The 18665-nt window shown below is 34.0% G+C and overlaps 1 protein-coding gene across 7 annotated transcripts in view; it reads right to left on the minus strand.

Annotated features, from left to right (window-relative positions):
- The window catches only part of Ogdh (oxoglutarate dehydrogenase Nc73EF), a 117982-nt gene that overhangs the window by 49575 nt on the left and 49742 nt on the right, over positions 1 to 18665 (minus strand). For 4 of the 7 annotated variants that reach the window (XM_069836571.1, XM_069836567.1, XM_069836570.1 and 1 more), the window contains exons 5-9: positions 10363 to 10618; positions 8555 to 8789; positions 3106 to 3285; positions 2765 to 2945; positions 1368 to 1495 (exon numbers count right to left, since the gene is read on the minus strand). In XM_069836571.1, coding sequence (XP_069692672.1) covers positions 1368 to 1495; positions 2765 to 2945; positions 3106 to 3285; positions 8555 to 8789; positions 10363 to 10618 — 980 coding nt within the window. Of the gene's footprint in view, positions 1 to 1367; positions 1496 to 2764; positions 2946 to 3105; positions 3286 to 8554; positions 8790 to 10362; positions 10619 to 16708; positions 16772 to 18665 lie in introns of all 7 variants that reach the window. The other 3 variants (XM_069836569.1, XM_069836564.1, XM_069836568.1) reach the window with 1 other exon arrangement.

Raw genomic sequence — 18665 nt, forward strand, 5'->3', positions numbered from 1 at the left:
TTTCTGTATGTTATATATATTATGTCTGATTTCTTCTTATTTGTTGTTTATTTTTTATTATTATTATTATCTTATTCAGTTTTGTGTGTAAAATTGTAGTGTAATTTGTAAATTTGTAGTGTTTTTGTAACGCAGTCTTTACTCCTGGTTGAGTGTTAGAGAAGGCCGTATGGCCTTAACTCTGCCAGGTTAAATAAATCATTATTATTATTATTATTATTATTATTATTATTATTATTATTATTATTATTATTATTTCTTTCTCTCCACTTTTGAGAGGGTTTCCAATCTTACGTTTAGTAACCACACACACTGAGGATGCAGAATCCATACTATCACGTGTTTACGTGAACAACAAGCTCAAGTGCCGCCAGCATATTACAACAACGAACTACCTTGCTTGATATTACTCTTAATATTCATCTGCTTTCAAATTAAAAAACAAAATATAACAGTAGCTTTTCTTTTATACAGCATTTTACATATGCGTGAAGTTATATGCTTCATCGTATTTAATTCAATTTTTATTTTCAAATAATACAAGGTTGTGATTTCCAAATACGGAACTATATTTTCCTGCGTCATATGAGTGTTTCAACTGAGAGCCAAAAACCACTGTTCTGATTATTTCCATTATAAATTAATTCCGTTTAATTGAAATTGAACTTGCGCCATCTAGCGATCGGAGGCAAATCCAGTAAATCTAATACATGAAACCAACGAATTTACATATTTATCCACTCAAATCCATAATTATAATTTTATCCACTTACAAATTCATCACATGAAATTTTTCATGTTAAAAAACTGATTTACAAATCATGAAGATACAGCTTGTCCAAGTCAAGTCTGCGAGTGGGGATATCGGGATGGAATGTAAAGGAATGTAGAGGCAAAACACAGTTGCCACATAGGTCACTTGACGCTCAGATTTCAACGTGTGCACATAGTTTAAAATACACTACGGAGCGCACGCATTTTTTGTCCTTGTCTTCAGATAAAGGCAACAGTTACGCTGTCTCCTAGCCTCTCCCCCTCATGCAACTTTCTCTCCTACGCCCACGCTTGCCAATCAGAACGCCAAACCTCACTGTCAAGCAGAAGTAGAAGTACAGTCTATTTCAAAGCGTCTTAAATTGTCACCACTCTATGAACTGTAGTGCAGTAGGAAAACTTTGCTGTCATATGAGACTGTACTGGTCTCCTCTCGTTACCGCCTCCTTTCACTACAGAACTGCCTCCAACTTCCCCTCTCGGCTTGCAGACTTAACTTGGTCGAGCTGTAATTTCAATGTTAATAAATAAATTTATAAAACTAACGTTATCTCAATGTAAATATTACGCAATTTATAATTGTAAATACTTACAATGTCGATAACTACATCTTTATGGAAAGTAGCCCTCCATTCAGCAGCTATCTTACATACATGCATCACAGATTCAGGATCATCAGAGTTGACATGGAATATTGGAGCATTTACCACACGAGCTACATCTGTAAAGGAAATCCCGAAATATGACACAATAACTACAGCATCACTAGAATGCAGTAATGGTGATGAACCAAACTCAGTGCAGACAAGGAAAGTCTTATCTAATATTTATAATATTTACTTAAATGTGTCTTGATATAAAAATTTTTTCAGCTTCATGTGACTGGTCATTAATACAATTACCTGTTCACATCTTTCTTCTTTAACATGTTCTCTCAACCAATTTATAATAGAATTATTGAAAAGAAACTTTCATATCGAAAGCTTTCAAAATTTTGTTCAGAAGAAAATATTTCTGTTTACTGAATCAGGTATTATGATTATCTTAACATTAAAAAGACTTGTATTTTAGACGCTAACAGTTGTTGTCCACTAATAACTGACAAATAATCAACTCTTCTGCTATAACAAGATAAACAGTTATGTATTAAAAAATGAAAATTGATAATTAAAGCTTTAAGTTTATTGATGAACTAACAATCATTGTTGTCTTTACATCATATTACAGACAACATGCAGTAATTTTAATAGGTTTCTGCCATCATGGAGAATTGCTCCGAATCAACAGACATAATACGGTTAGTTCTCTCATCGCATCTTCAATCTGTCAGAATGCTTCCTATGAGGTTTATGAGGAGGTTGGTTGCATCTCTTCTGATGGCTCTACTAAACATGATGATATCATCATAATTGATCGGCAGAAGGATAAGGGTGTCATTCTTGATCTCACAATTCGTTTCGAGATGCACGAGCAACACACAAAAGGTGTGTCGTGAAAAAAAGTCATATATGAGCCTTGTTGTCAGCATCTCGGAGCACAATACCACATTACACATTGGACAGTTTTTGGGCTCATGTTCGGTGCCCGTGGCACAATCCCACGAGAAACTTTAAATCAACTTAATTTAAAATTTCTGATGCAACGATTGATGCCATAGGATCTCATGTGTTAAAATCATCCTTAGCTATAATTAGTAATCATTTGTACCCAACAAACTTTTATTGTAAATGATTTCCTATGTTTTCATATCATTTATCTTAATGTTTCCTTTTTCCTTTCAAATTATCACACAATTTTCATGATTATTCTTTATGAATTGATTAGTAGGTCGATCTATTCGAACCCTTATTTAGGGCGGCTTTTTTATTAAAAAAAAAAATTTTTTTTTACTATTTTTGGATATTCTACATAAAATAGACATGTAACTATTACTGACACATTTAAAGTTTTAATTCTACGCAAAAATGAAAAAATGTATCATATTACTAACCTGTGCAGTACGGTGAAGATCTTGAATGTCTAGGATCAGTTGTGAATCCAATCTGATTATTGACAACGATATGTACAGTTCCATGTGTTGTATAGTCTGGAAGATCAGACAAATGGAAGGTCTCATACACAATACCTTGCCCACAAAATGCTGCATCACCATGAAGGAGTACAGACATAACCTGAAATAATTATTTTATATTCATGAGCATTAAGATATCATTATGAGAAACAGTTGAGATAGGAAATCTGAAACAAAGTACAAGGAAAAACGTAAAGCCAATATATTCAAAACAAATTACTGTACTACAACTTCAGTTAATTTACATTTCCAGCACCCACCTTCTTTCCTTCACCATCTCCACGGTAGAACTGCTCTGCTCGTGTTTTACCCTGAACAACTGGGTCCACAGCTTCAAGATGTGAGGGATTAGCCACAACAGCTAATCTTATGTTCTTATTAGTTACCCTGTTGAGACGTTCAATGTATGTTCCAAGATGGTATTTCACGTCACCTGATCCCTGTGAAACCAACAATAATTAACGATTTAAGAGGAGAGGATGGTATTTTTTTAAACTTTTTTCCTATTTGGTGTAAAATATTAATTTTTTGTATGTAGACAGCTCATAGCTGTGGCAACTCAACCAAATAAAAATATTTTGAAAAAAAAAATTATTTGGGGGCCCAAATTTGAAAAAAATATACCCAATGCAGGACTGTACTAAAACCGATATATCTAAATCGTTTTTGAAGATAGATTCAAACAGTTTTTTGCAATGTATTTACAAAAGCATGTTCTACAAACTGTCTGTAACAGAATTTTGATATCAGTCCCTACGTTTGTTAAATAAACAATTAAAATTTAATAACAATTTTCTGATTTCCTTTCTTGCAAACAAACGGACGTATTTTTAAAATGAAATCAATTAACAAAATTCTGTTACATAGAAACGTTTCCTAATAGTCTAAATAATGTGTGTTCTAAATTCCATGCATGTACCTTTAATAGTTCAGAAATTATATCCATTTTTGTCTGGCAATGTAGCAAAAAAAAAAAATGAAATTACTGGAAACCGATAACAGCAGGCGTGTGATTTAAAAATCCATAGCGCAGAAAGTTTAAAAATGACGTCTCAATATACGATAAGGGCACAAATACCCACAAAATGTTATGTAATGCATTCTACACATATCAAAGGTTATTTTAAAGAAAAAAAAAAAAAATTTTTTAATTTAATTTACCGGAAACAACAATAAAAGTGGGCAAGTGATTTAAATATCCATAATGCAGGAAGTTTAAAAATGGCGACTCAACATCCGATAAGGACACAATACCCACAAAATGTTATGCTATGCATTTCACACACATCACAGGGTATTTTAAAGATTTTTTTTTTTTTTTGAAAATTTACTCATTTTTCACCAAAAAATACCATCCTCTCCCCTTAAGAGGCACTAGTTGATACTTTTTCTTACTTACTTACAAATGATTTTTAAAGAACTCAGAGATTCATTGTCGCCCTCACTTAAGCAGTCCCTATCCTGAGCAAGATTAACGCAGTTCTTAGTATCATATCCCACCTCTCTCAAATCCATTTTAATATTATCCTCCCATCTCGGTCTTCCCAAAGGTCTTATTCCTTTGCTGTGGTCATGCCAAAGAATCAGTCCCATTCCGAGACTTAAGTTGGGGGTGGGAGGGGGGGGGTTCATAACACACTCTTTTTAATGGTGATGGGTTCTTAGCCCTTCGCCCAACTCCCAAGCTGGAGAATCACTCCTTACTGGCTGTCCGCAACTGCTTATTCAATATATTCACAGTTGTCGCCTGTATCTGCAACCTGAGGACGCACCAAGTCATTGTGATAGGGACATATTTCTTGGTGTATTTTTTTTTAAGTTGATTATTTAACGACGCTGTTTCAACTACGAGGTTATTTAGCGTCGATGGTGATAGCAAGATGGTATTTGGCGGGGTGAGGCCAAAGATTCACCATAGATTACCTGGCATTCACCTTATCATTGGGAAAAACCTCGGAAAAATCCCAACCAGGTAATCAGCCCAAGTAGGGATCGAACCTGCATCCAAGCGCAACTTCAGACTGGCAGGCAAGCACCTTAACCAACTGAGCCACGCTGGTGGCTTTCTTGATGTATAAATTACAAGAGAAACTGCATTTTTCCTACATTGACCATACACTTGGATCATATTGACTTTTTCAGCATTTGTAAATATCATCTTCTGTACAATATTCAGCACAACTTCCTTCTACGAAATACTACTCAGCAATGACTCAAATCCTCAATGCTCTCCACTGGCAACGAAACAAATGTCAGCATATGGAGATATATACATACATTATCAAATAACATGTCACAGTAACTTGACGTATTAGATAGAATTAAGCACATTAGTCATGAATCACCTCTGCGTGCACGCGTGTGAGTATGCACACACTGCGATCATGATGGGATCGTAAGGTAAGCGAGAATATAATCATATGATCAAGTATAAACGTGACTTAAGACTTGCTGCTTTGTAGTTCATAGTCCTTACCTTTTTTTTTTAATGTGCAATGTTTTATTCAGCTGCTTATTTTTATTTATTTTATTGTCTCTAAGTAGTGGTTCAATGTTTCTCAATTATGTTGGGATAATAAAAATGTAGGAGAAAAAAACAGCAAAAATATTATAATATAATTAGAAAATCAATAAATGACAGTTATATTACTGAAAATAATAATAACTCACATGCCTGTTTTATTTCAATGTTGCAATTTCTTTACGATGACATTAATTTTAAAAATTCATCTTCTTTTTACATTGTGCAGTAGAGTCGTCTGAAAAATAAGATTTTTTTGAGCAAGTCAGCAAGTTCTCACATCTGTTCTCCTAAAAGTTTAAAGAGTTTCTGCTGAAATAAATATAGTCTATAGTCGATGTACTGATTTTAAACACTGAAATAACAGCAGCAAAGTTGGCATGCTCGGTTTTTTCATCTGTTATAAAATATATAGATCAGTTGCTTTCTAAATGATAAAACTCTGTTTCAGCTTGTACAATAATAAAAATAGCACACGTTATAAATTTCGGAATAAGATTCTTTTTTGTATGGTTCATTAATGAATTAATGCTTTTAGGTATAAAGTAATAGAGAAATAAATATCGCAACTTCCTCACAAAATAGATGAAAAATTCAAACAATATTTTCTTAAATATCTCTACCGGTGCATATGTCTATAAAGATGCACCAGTTACAAGTTACTGTCTCAATCATATTTTCTTTGAAGATAAACTTTCAATCACTATACAAAACAGCAAATCTAAGTTACATTTATATTGATCATACACATTTGTTTACTCTTGTATCTTGAGATCCCATAGTTATCCCACCTCCCAAAAAAAGAATACTTGTATTTGTACACGTTTATGAATAGGAGGAGCTAATTCTGATATTTTCTTCAAAATTTCTTAAATGTCCGTTTCCAAGAAAAAAAAATTCTGAAAGGTTGAGTTGAATTAAAAAAAAAACGTTTTTACCATAAACCATACTGTATTGTATCATCATATGAAAACTCTTTAAAATGAGACCACACCCAGCCCTGTACCTCAATTGGCGACGGATTTACACGTAGTCGAATATATTATCACCAGGAGGGCATTTTAAATAGTATTTTGGAAATTTAGTACTATCTTTTATTACTGCGAGTTCAAAAATAAAAGAAATACATCATTTTATTCTCATAATTACATAGGATTATTAAATATGACAAGTTTCAACAAAATCCCAGTGAAAAAATAGAGACGATGAACGACTGTGAATGTGTGAGTGTGTATAACATGTGTTTCGCTACAATGCTATAATTTGTCAAGGAGTCACCAGTTGAAGAGAGAGGTTTTCCTTCTCAATCAACAAAACACACATTGTCTAGGTTGCACGATCTTTTAACAAAGAGATGAAGATCAGAGGTGGCATTTGCAACACAAAGCAGTGGCATTCACCTCCTCTCTCCAACGCACTAAAAATTATGATGGACGCTATGGTAGCTTTTTATTTTTAAAATTGTGTGCTAACAGTAAAATCACTCATACCGAAAGTTTAGCATCAGCTTCTGATTTGTGATGGACATATTTTTTCAGTGGAACTATAGCACAATTAATGTAAAGATTTATAGGCTACATTAAAAATAAATTTTAAATTATTGAACACTATGATAAATTTAAAAAAATTAGTCAACACAATGGTGCAGTGCAGTTACAAATTTCGTAGCCCCTTTTGTGCAAGCTATTAAAACACCGAAACACTATCCTTAGAGCAGCGAAGGAAAATGGGAACTTAAACTGTAAGTCAGGCAGTCAGATGAAGTCAACTTTAAAACTATGGTTTACCAATATTCATAAACAAGGTACTCATGTTACTGGTCAATTCATGTGACAAAAAGCAAAGGAACTTGCTGAGAAAATGGGAAAAGACGATTCTGTAGCACCAAAAAGATGGTTTCACTGATGGAAGAAATGGGAAAACATCGAGTACAAACGAACTCATAGAGAGCAGAAGGATGCTGCAGAAAAATGAACAGAAGGTCGAGAATAAAGATCCACAATGTCTGCATGTCGGTTTGGAACAAACTCCCATACACTTTCAAAATTCCACTAGATACATAACATGTATTGTGGGTCCCTATCACCACGGCATGGCACGTCCTCAGGTTGTGGATCAAGGAGACGGCCTCCAGATATGGAGGGTAGCTGTGAATATATTGAATAAGCAGTCGCGGACAGCTGATGAGGGGTGGTCCTCCAGCTTGGGGGTTGGGCGAAGGGCTAACAACCCATCACCGTAAAAAACAGCTTGTTATGAATCCTTCAAATAAGCCTCGGAATGGGACATGATTATGTCTCGTGACGAGAAATTTGTACGAAATGGAAATATAAAAATTGGAAATTTGTCTTGAAGAGGTGGAGAAGTTCAAATATCCTGGAGCAACAGTAACAAATATAAATGATACTCGGGAGGAAATTAAACACAGAATAAATATGGGAAATGCCTGTTATTATTCAGTTGAGAAGCTTTTATCATCCAGTCTGCTGTCAAAGAATCTGAAAGTTAGAATTTATAAAATAGTTATATTACCGGTTGTTCTTTATGGTTGTGAAACTTGGACTCTCACTTTGAGAGAGGAACATAGGTTAAGGGTATTTGAGAATAAGGTGCTTAGCAAAATATTTGGGGCTAAGATGGATGAAGTTACAGAAGAATGGAGAAAGTTACACAACACATAACTGCACGCATTGCATTCTTCACCTGACATAATTAGGAACATTAAATCCAGACGTTTCAGATGGGCAGGGCATGTAGCACATATGAGCAAATCCAGAAATGCATATAGAGTGTTAGCTGCGAGGCCGGAGGGAAAAAGACCTTTAGAGAGGCCGAGACGTAGATGGGAAGATAATATTAAAATGGATTTGAGGGAGGTGGGATATGATGATAGAGACTGGATTAATCTTGCTCAGGATAGGGACCAATGGCGGACTTATGTGAGGGCGGCAATGAACCTTCAGGTTCCTTAAAAGCCAGTAAGTAAGATACATAACATTACTTCGGGGCCGAACTAATTTTGTTTAACGACGATTTTGGTACACCAACAGGGATCGAGCCACTGTTCTGATGTGACACGGTTGCGGTAATACACAGTGCCCAAACCAACATTTAAAAATAACATTCTGACCCATGATGTCAAATCATTATTTACTCTTTGATATAAAATAGTAAAAATAATTGCTCACATCGTCAGCAGCTTCCAATGCAGCAAACTGAGTGAAGATCTGTTCCAAGGGTTTGCGGCATACATTAGCCAGTACATTCAGGCGACCACGATGAGGCATGCCCATCACAATGGACTCAACACCGAGCTCTGTTGATTTGTCAATAACCTGCTTCATTGCTGGAATTAAGATCTCACATCCTTCCAAGCCAAACCTCTTCTCACTTGACCACTTCTTGGCAAGAAAGCTTTCAAACCTAAACAAAAAGATTTTCATTATTTTAAAAGAATGTCTACAAATAAAATAAATCCACATTTCATTAAACTCTAACCAATCTATATCCCTTTAATTTTATCTTCCTCTTTTATCATCGGTACAAACATATTCGTACTGTTTTTTTGAAATGTTGTCAAATGACGAGAGAAACAACAGATATTTCCAATAAGATTCTGCTACTGCCCATACTGTTGTTGCTTGCTTAGTCGACATAAGAAATGTTTTTGGTGACAGGGTTATTTCTAAAGGATTATGACTCTCTCATTCCTCCGATTTTACAATGTGACTTTTATTTGTGGGAAACTCTACAAAATAAAGTTTATAGGAATGATCCTACAGAGGAACTGCAGGAGAATTTACAGCAGAAATTAGGAACATTACCGAAGAATAACTCATGCGTGTGAATGGTAATTTCATCAAAAGATGTCAGCAATGTGTGACTGCAGGAGGAGATAACTTCCAGCATCACCTATAGCAAGGGCTCAATAACTGGTCCACTACTATTCTTAATACCAATTAATGATCGTCTTGAATTCATTAAAGCTATAACAATTATGTTCTACCTCTACTCTGAATGAATTACATGCTCTAACCAACGATATTGTATCACAGATAGCTTTGTGGTTTGAATCTAATGATTTTTTGTTTAATCAAGAAAAGACTATCAACATAACTTATAACCTAAATCATCTAATAAAAAAGGACGACACACAAAACTATACCAAATTTCTAGGACTTTTTATAGACTCAAGTTTAACATGGGAAAAACATATTGAATATATATGCACAAAGTTATCAAGAGTTATATATTTATTAAAGAAATTAGTAACGACATAGTCCTTTACACTCGACATAACATAGACAATATCATGAAATTAGAAATAGTGAACAAATTAATATTCCATACTGTAGATTACATAAGACTAGTACAAATTTTTCTGTCATATTATTATATAATAAGCTTCCTAGTCAAATTTACAAATAATACATTAAGAGCGAAGTGTTTCCATTAATTTTTAGAGTTTCAAAATATTTTATGTTCATTGTTCTAATTAAACTTTACTGTTTTCAATTATATGCGTATTTTCAAATGTATGTTTTTTTTCCCTTCTGTATTTATGACGAAGCCTATCACTGTATGTCTAATGGCTTATTGAATTGAACTGAATTACATTTGAAAATTACACTTCAAGTATTGAACGAGTTTCGAAGAGTAAGTACCAGCATTTCACAATATGAATATCAGAAGGTAACTTTTTTTTTTTAGTAGGTTATTTTACGACGCTTTATCAACATCTTCGGTTATTTAGCGTCTGAATGAGATGAAGGTGATAATGCTGGTGAAATGAGTCCGGGGTCCAGCACCGAAAGTTACCCAGCATTTGCTCATATTGGGTTGAGGGAAAACCCCAGAAAAAATCTCTACCAGGTAACTTGCCCTGACCGGGAATCGAACCCGGGCCACCTGGTTTCGCAGCCAGACGCGCTGACCGTTACTCCACAGGTGTGGACTCGAAGGTAACAAGGTAAAGCTATGTATAGGCAAGACTTACCCAGTGGCTCTAGTAAGACGAGCAAGAATCAACCTCTTTTCGTCATTGTCCATCTCCATGATGCCTGGACTTTCGAGTTTTTGTCTGATCCAGTTGCACTGCTCAAGAGAATTGATGAACATAAACTCACAACCAATGTGACGACAATATGCTGTCTCAAGTCTTCGCAAGATTTCACGCAGTGACAGGGCTTTCTCTTTTCCTCCAATAAATGTCGTAGATGGCAATTTGAACACCCTATCCATATCAGCTTCGTCTGCACAAGGAACATATTTTAAATAAAATTGCGGTAAGGACAAAAAAACAAAAAGAGTTCTGCTTTACATTAATTTGAGAACTGAATCAATATCTAATATATCACTATTGAGTTTATTGTTCTTGAAATCCAGAACTAAAAAAAAAAAAAGTTTCAAAAGTATTACACTAAGATAAGTAAATAATAGTTTAAACCTACAGTTGAGATTAAAAAGAAATAATATTTAAAAGTAATAATAAATATAATAAATTTAGCCATCTCAAAATTAAATCATATAATTAAAATGTAATAAAATGAACTTCAGTACAGTTAACATTGTTCTGAAATAGACATATAGAGATTTTTGAATGAAAAAATGATTATGAAGTTATAGAAAATTACTATGAACTAATACTTCTCTGTTACACAGGCCCTCTTCCTTTAAAAGAACTGAATGTATTAATGTGTTATATAAAAACATTTTGTTGCTAATATATGTATTTTAATTCAAGAATACTACTTTCTTCTTTGATTTTATTCAGCAGCAAAATTTTTATTTTTAACAAAACATGATTGTATTGCAACTCATGTTAATTATGAATTTACTCTTGCTCAATATGTATCACGTATGGAGAAGAGAATGCATTAATTAATATGGGGTACTTTATGAACTGCAAATAGTTAAATAAAATAAATCACTCCATGAACTATACTGTGATGCCAGAAAGCAACTGATTTATTCAAAATATCATGTTCTTTGTTGTTAACGGCAAAAAATTACAACTAATAAGTATTTATTGCTCGAATTTCATTTAGTTATAAAATCGACACAATCAGTGATACCATTTTACTTGTTTCTAAGGAAATTACAAAATAAAATAAAATAAAATAATAAATAAAACAGATTAATAACTGTTGAAATATAAATTAACATAAATTAAAATCAAAGCTTTTAAATTATAGCAACAGCAATGATGATATTTTATATATAAAAAGTGATCATAAAATACGTACTTCAGTTCTGTAAATGCAAATATAACCAAGTTAAAATTACACAAAATAAATCAGAAGAAAACTGAGTTGAGGTGAAACAAGATAAAATTAATAGAATTAAATATTATATTTTAATGGAGAAATATAAATGTAGGTCTACAGGCCACTGCAATGCTATCAAAAGTGTAAGTGTGCTATATCTTGAAACAAAACAGGCTGAGATGAAGTACTGTTTGCAAAATGTCAAGTACTTACCAGGATTTTAAGGCCGGGTGCACACAGAATCAGACAGAGCATGTTGCAAAGCAGCACAATGCAATGCAACATTACGTCTGATCGTACTTGACTCCCGTTGATTTCTTATGATGTGATGCACACAGAATCAGACGCGACAAGAAGGTCGCAAGCAGACACGAAGAGAACAACAATGGATGATTGTTTGAACTTGGTCACGGGAAGATGGTCTGATGGCTGAAGCATACTGCGCACTAGAGTTGGGTCGATTCGTGAACGAATCGTTCATTCGAACGACTAATAATAAAGAATCGTAAGAATCGATTCGTGGTATCAACGAATCGTCGTTCAAAAGAATCGTAACGAATCGTCGTTCAAAAGAATAGTAACGAATTGACATGGTATCATAACCCACGATTCTATTTACTTGTTTGATGTAACCTGTCAGCGGACATTTCCAAACCGTGCCGAATACTCCCAAGCAAGAGTAAAATCAAAATACTGCATTTGTTAAGCATGGAAAATAATGAACACAAACCTGAAATTTGCATAGTTAAATAGAGATGTAATGCAACAAATGTACTTCGTAATAAGGTTCAATTGATAAATTATAATTTAGAAACATTATCTTGGGTAATTTTGTAGACTAATGGAGGTCATGCTGAATGGTTCCAGCCAATGAGAAAGAGACAATCCAATGTCTCGGCTCTTATGCCATCTATGCGAGAGATGTAGAACGTTTTTGTTCTACGCGTGGTTTGCAAAGGAAAGTGTCCTGTAAGTCGTTCGTTGACGAATCATTGGAATCGCAGAGTAGGAAGAATCGTGAACTCATTGACGATTCAAAAGAATAGTTGGAATCGCAGACTGAGAAGAATCGTGAACGAATCGTTAGAATCGACTTCTGAAAAAGAATCGTGTTGCCCAACTCTACTGCGCACGCATGAGTAACCATGTCCACAATTGCAACTTTATCTATAGCTACACTATTGTTGTGTAGTCCACATTATTCAGAATGGAGCTCAATGCAGATAAATTAGTTGTTTTAGTTTTCCAAACTCACAAAACCAGCAGATCTGTTGTCGTGAGCAGACAGTCTTAAGCTGTCACAAGGCATTCTGAGACACTATCATCTGCAGGCATCTGATTCTGTGTGCACCCGGCCTAAGAATTCTGTTAAACTTAATGAAATTCTTTGATATCATCTATAAAATCAAAACTCAGCAGCAAGTTTTTATCATCCTTATTACAAAAGAGCTTAAAAATAAAGGCATGTTTCCAAAGCTGTATCATAAAACTTCATATTTAAAAATATCACACATGCACGCTTATTCACCATCTTCATGTGATACAATTGAATCGGAGATTGCAGAAACAATACATGTCACTATTTATGGCGAAATGACATGTGCTGTTTCTGCAAACCCCGATTAAATTATAAATAATATCAAAGTGAATATGTTTTTGAGTATGAAGTTTGAGGGCTTAATTTATAGTCTACAGCTATGTGCATTGAGGGCAAAAATCATAACTAATAAGCCAAGTTGGATATAAATTACATGAAAAGAAGACCAAAATTATTTTCAAAAACACACAATGGACATTTGAAATAATATTTTTCCATTCTCTCTCAAATAAGTTCATTCATACATCTCATTCGAACTTCAGTAGGTATACCATTTACTGTACATCTCAAGAAACAAATAAAAATGTGTAAATTACTCTATTAAAATTTGTGAAGTTTGAAACATGTAAACTGTGATGCCTTACTAAAATTATACCTTCATCCAGTTTTATTAGTACATACCCAGTTGACGCAATGGTAGTTTCCTTAATACACTTTTTCCCAGTGAATGAAAAACTAATTTAGCAAGTCACATTCATGCTACTAGAAACAGAAAGGCAAAAAGCAGTAGCAGGTATAAAAACATGCACGCATGCATGCATGCATTTAAGAGCATATATATAACAATCATTTAATGATCATATTTACATTTGAACACCAATTTGTAAAAAAAAAAAAATGTATATAGTTATTCTTAAATACAATGCTTTCCAACTCTGGATATAAAAACAAACACATTTAGATTCTTTTATTCTAAATTTGGATACCAACATTGGTAATGTGTACATTATACTGGGTGTTCATTTCAAAGTGTGTCATGACGTCACTGTTATGAATCAACGATCTGAAGCGAGTTTCAGCTTTTATGTCAGAGAAGTTGTCTATTAATCAAGGCATTCTATCTGAACTTGAGAACGTGTACGGTATAACTTGAACGTCGTAGCAACAGATGGCGGTCTGTAATGTCTGTGTGCTACCATAACCTCTTTCGAACTGTGTTTTGCGCGGGCAAGTCGTACACAGGATATCCGTTATCATCGGTTGCGTACGGTAACATTCCACAACACAAATCAAATGCTCCGTGTCCATGTTGACCGTCGAAGTTAATGTCAACAAATACGTAAGAAATCGTCTTAACCCTCTCCCCATATCCCGACACTAAGAAAAAAACCCACCTCAGTACATGTTTCCAAACAGTTCACATTCCTGCCACTACCGACGTTACCGTACATTGGCTATCAGTAAGTACCCTTCAGAATGAACGCCATACTTGCTAGGCAACTTCTCTAATGCATAGTCATACACCTCTGCGGAAGTGTAGGAAGATTGAATTCTCTAGGCTCATCGACTAGCCAGATGACGGCATACAGCGAGCCGTGACACACCTTGAACTGAATACCCAGTATAGTCAAGTCAATATATACATTAAACAATAAACCACTTGTACAATATTAAGAAAAGAATGGAAACAATGGAATGTCAAGAGATTGAAGGGAAAACTAAAGGGATACAGAAAAAATTAAGTGCAATATTTAAATATAAACATTAGGATATCCATGGTAAGTATGAATTTGTATGTATGCAAGCAAGTGTACGACACAAATAACCAGTACTGTTGAAATGAAAATATTTTCACGTTATTTTAAAAAGAATTATGATTATTCGAGAATTGGAAATCACTGTACTAAAAAGAAGACCCACCTATAAATTATTGCATAGAGAAAATATTCTTCCCACTTCGTTGCTAGGTCTACCATTCAGTATTGATGACTCGCATATCAAGATCAATTTCAAGAGAGGATATTTAAGAATATAACTTATATTCCTCCATAACATGCTTCTTGAAATTACAACAGCATCAATACAATTGCCCACCATTACAGATGATATATTTGGATTACGAAACAATTAACAATACATATCAGCTCGAGTACTTTTCAAACATAATCACACTAATTGTGCATACAAACATCATGTCGTAATAACGTTTCATTCACTAATTTCCATGTAAATAAAGTACTGATTAATACTGACAATATAAAATATGGCCATCATTTTCCATACTGAGGCAAAGCGCTTTTCTAACAAACATAAATTTTATAAAAATTTCATGCTTTCACCTTTCCACTTCATATTGCATTTGAAATTGGAATAATTTCTCTATTTCAACCACACATTTAAATAATTTCAAGGGAAAAATTGTTCCGGGGCCGGGTATCGATCCAGGGACCTCTGGTTGAACGTACCAGCGCTCTTTCCAACTGAGCTACCCGGGAACTCCAGCCGACACCGTCTCAACTTTTCCCTCTATACCCACACAACTCACGTGGGCTGATGAAATGCCAGGGACCCACATCGAGTGCACACATTCTCTGTGTGGCTTGGAATTGTGGTTTTCTGTTAACGTGCACAGTGACGTATATATTATGCAAAACCACAATTCCAAGCCACACAGAGAATGTGAGCACTCGATGTGGGTCTCTGGCATTTCGTCAGCCCACGCGAGTTGTGTGGATGTAGAGGGAAAAGTTGAGACTGTGTCGGGTGGAGTTCCTGGGTAGCTCAGTTGGAAAGAGCGCTGGTACGTTCAACCAGAGGTCCTGGGATCGATACCCGGCCCCGGAACAATTTTTCCCTTGAAATTATTCAAATCTGCTTTACAGGGAGCATTACCTGAAAGACTAGATTTGCACACATTTAATTGTTACACTGTATTCTAATTCTTCATATATTCACTATTTTACAACTGTAATCGAAAATTTTAACACACTAAAGACAAGTTCGACCATAAAGGTGAAAGTACGTTTTCTCTTAACAAAATATTCCATGGATGAGGTAAATCTGACAACTTTCCAATACAATAAATATTTCATACAGAAGAATGAGAGCTAAAAATCAAGAAAGTGCACAAATATTTATTATAATGACCCATCTGAAGTTTATTAATTATTTCTTCTATTAATAATGTGTATATCAACTAGGTTAATGACTAGTGGTAAACGGTAAACTGTAATTTTCGTAAATTCAAAGAGATTAAACAAGTTTGACAGTTCTGTTATGTTCCATAAATTCACCTGGCGAAAGAAATTTTGAATTTTTATAAACAAGCGTATACAACAAACAATTCTAAACTTAATACATTTTTAATCAAGGCAATTTCAAAGATCATATCACGACAATTTCATATGCGTTATTTTTACACTTTATTTTTTCCTCATTACATGATACTTTATTTTTCTCTCATTGTACAAAGTGTAGAGAGAAAGCACTGTAATGCCACATAAAACAGATTTCGGAATTTTCACTTATATACATGTGATGTTTTCAGTATCTCTTATAATGGAAAAGTTGTTTTCACACTGTTACAGGAAGGTAACTTAATAAGTGGCAGTTGTAACTTAAAATGATTAAATGAAAATATAAACTACACTCAAGCTGAGTATGTATTATTAATTAAGTATAATAATTTAACTCAAGCAAACGATAGGCCTACCATAATAAAAGAGCACCAACTGTGTGATTTTAAATAATTTACGTACGTTCCATCATGGAGGCCACTTTCTGCTGCAGATGCTGCGAATATGTCGTACTTGGTCTCTTACCTGGATGAAACATTGCAATATAATTGACAACAGACAAATACATTCATCATGCAAAGAAACATGGCTATCTGCTGTTGTTACCATACACATATTATAGTACGCAGTAGAATATCTTAGAGTTATGTGTATGATTAATGATTAAATGCGTTAGAAGAAAAGAAATAATTTAAAAATTTCAGTGTATAACCATCACTGCTTTTATTTTCATATTAGTGTCCCAAAACCGGAGCTAATGTTACATTTAAAATTAGTTTCAATATAAAATCTTATTAGAAAATAAATAAACTCAAATATTGTTCATCACAAATGAGTTTCTCTTAAAAGATCTTTTCCAGAGTATGATAGGAGAGAAAGGGATTCTATTTTCTCTAATAATTTTCAATTTTAAAGAATGGCTAAAAATAAAAACCTCTTTATAAAAGTTGCCATTCTACAAAGGATTCTGACTTTCATATTATGTTTGTGACCAACCTAAGAACAGAAGTTTCAGAATTTACCATTCTCAAATTTTAAGTTTTAAGACAAATTTCATAATGCTGGAGACAAACACTCTCACTTTTGTAAGTTATATTATCTCCAAGATATACTATTTGCACAAAAAATAGCTATCTTAAAAATATACACATCTGAAACGCATTCCAACTTCTACTAAAAACTGCAGATGCAAAGAAGCTATGTTAAGTATTAAGAAAGGAATTTTACATAAATTAATAAGCAATCATGCAGCTCAGAAATGTAAGCAGAGATTTAAAAGCTAAGTGTGTCTAGGGACTACTAACACAACATACTGTAACACTAACAACTATTAACAGCTTTATATACGAGTACATTCTATACAGCTGAAATACATGGAACATTACCGGATAATGCAGATATTTAAAATTAGTATTTTGATAGAAGAAAAAAGAAAGGAAGTTGAGAACACTGCACAGCAGTAATAATCGACCTAAAACTACTAGCAAGAAACACAAAACATATTCAAAACGGAAACAGTGAAAGGTATGCGATATTTTTTTTTCCAAGAAAGAGTTCAGATCACAAATACTTTTTTTTCTTGGAAGGAGGACAGGGTAAATCAACAATATAACATGACACACCTCAAGATGAATATAGTGTTATTAAAATGTTTTAAAATGTCGTAATTTAGAGCACTACTCTCAAAACGAGCTCGAATAGTTAAAAAAAATTTTTTAGTTGGTTATTTAATGTTGCATCAACTACTCAGTTATTCAGCATTGATGGCACTGGTGATAGCGAGATGATATTTGGCGAGATGAGACCTAGGATTCGCCATAGATTGCCTGAAATTCGTTTCACGGTTGGGAAAAATCTCGGAAAAAACCCCAACCAGGTAATCAACCCAAGCGGGAATTGAACTCGCGCCCAAGCACAACTCTGGATCGGAAGGCAAGTGCCTTAGTCAAATGAGCTATGACAGTTGCTAAGACTAATGTTAACAACACTGTTTCTATCTTCAATTAATACAAAAATTCTTACAGGAAATGTTTTAACTTGTCTGATATAAACTACATTAGGATAAATATAAACTATACAAATTGCCTTAAGAAAGATAATCAAAACATCCTAAAATTGGTTCTAAAATGTTAAATTCTTTTTTTTTTAATTGTGTATTCAAAATCACAAAGTGACGAATTCTGAACATTACGCCAAATAGACTGGACTTTCTATTAGTATACTATACAAATGGTTTCACCATAATCGTCAATATCTACAAAGATTTTAAAATTTTAAAGGCAGCAATGATTCAGTGCGTTATACAGGGACATCATTTTATTTTTACTTCAATTTTTATTGTACCTGCGTTTTTAAATGTACTTGACTCCCACCCCTTTCACTAATGTCCTTGCTAACGTCAGTCACACAAACTTACGGC

The sequence above is a fragment of the Periplaneta americana genome, chromosome 1 (genome assembly GCF_040183065.1).
Source record: "Periplaneta americana isolate PAMFEO1 chromosome 1, P.americana_PAMFEO1_priV1, whole genome shotgun sequence".
In the NCBI taxonomy this organism is placed as follows: domain Eukaryota; kingdom Metazoa; phylum Arthropoda; class Insecta; order Blattodea; family Blattidae; genus Periplaneta; species Periplaneta americana.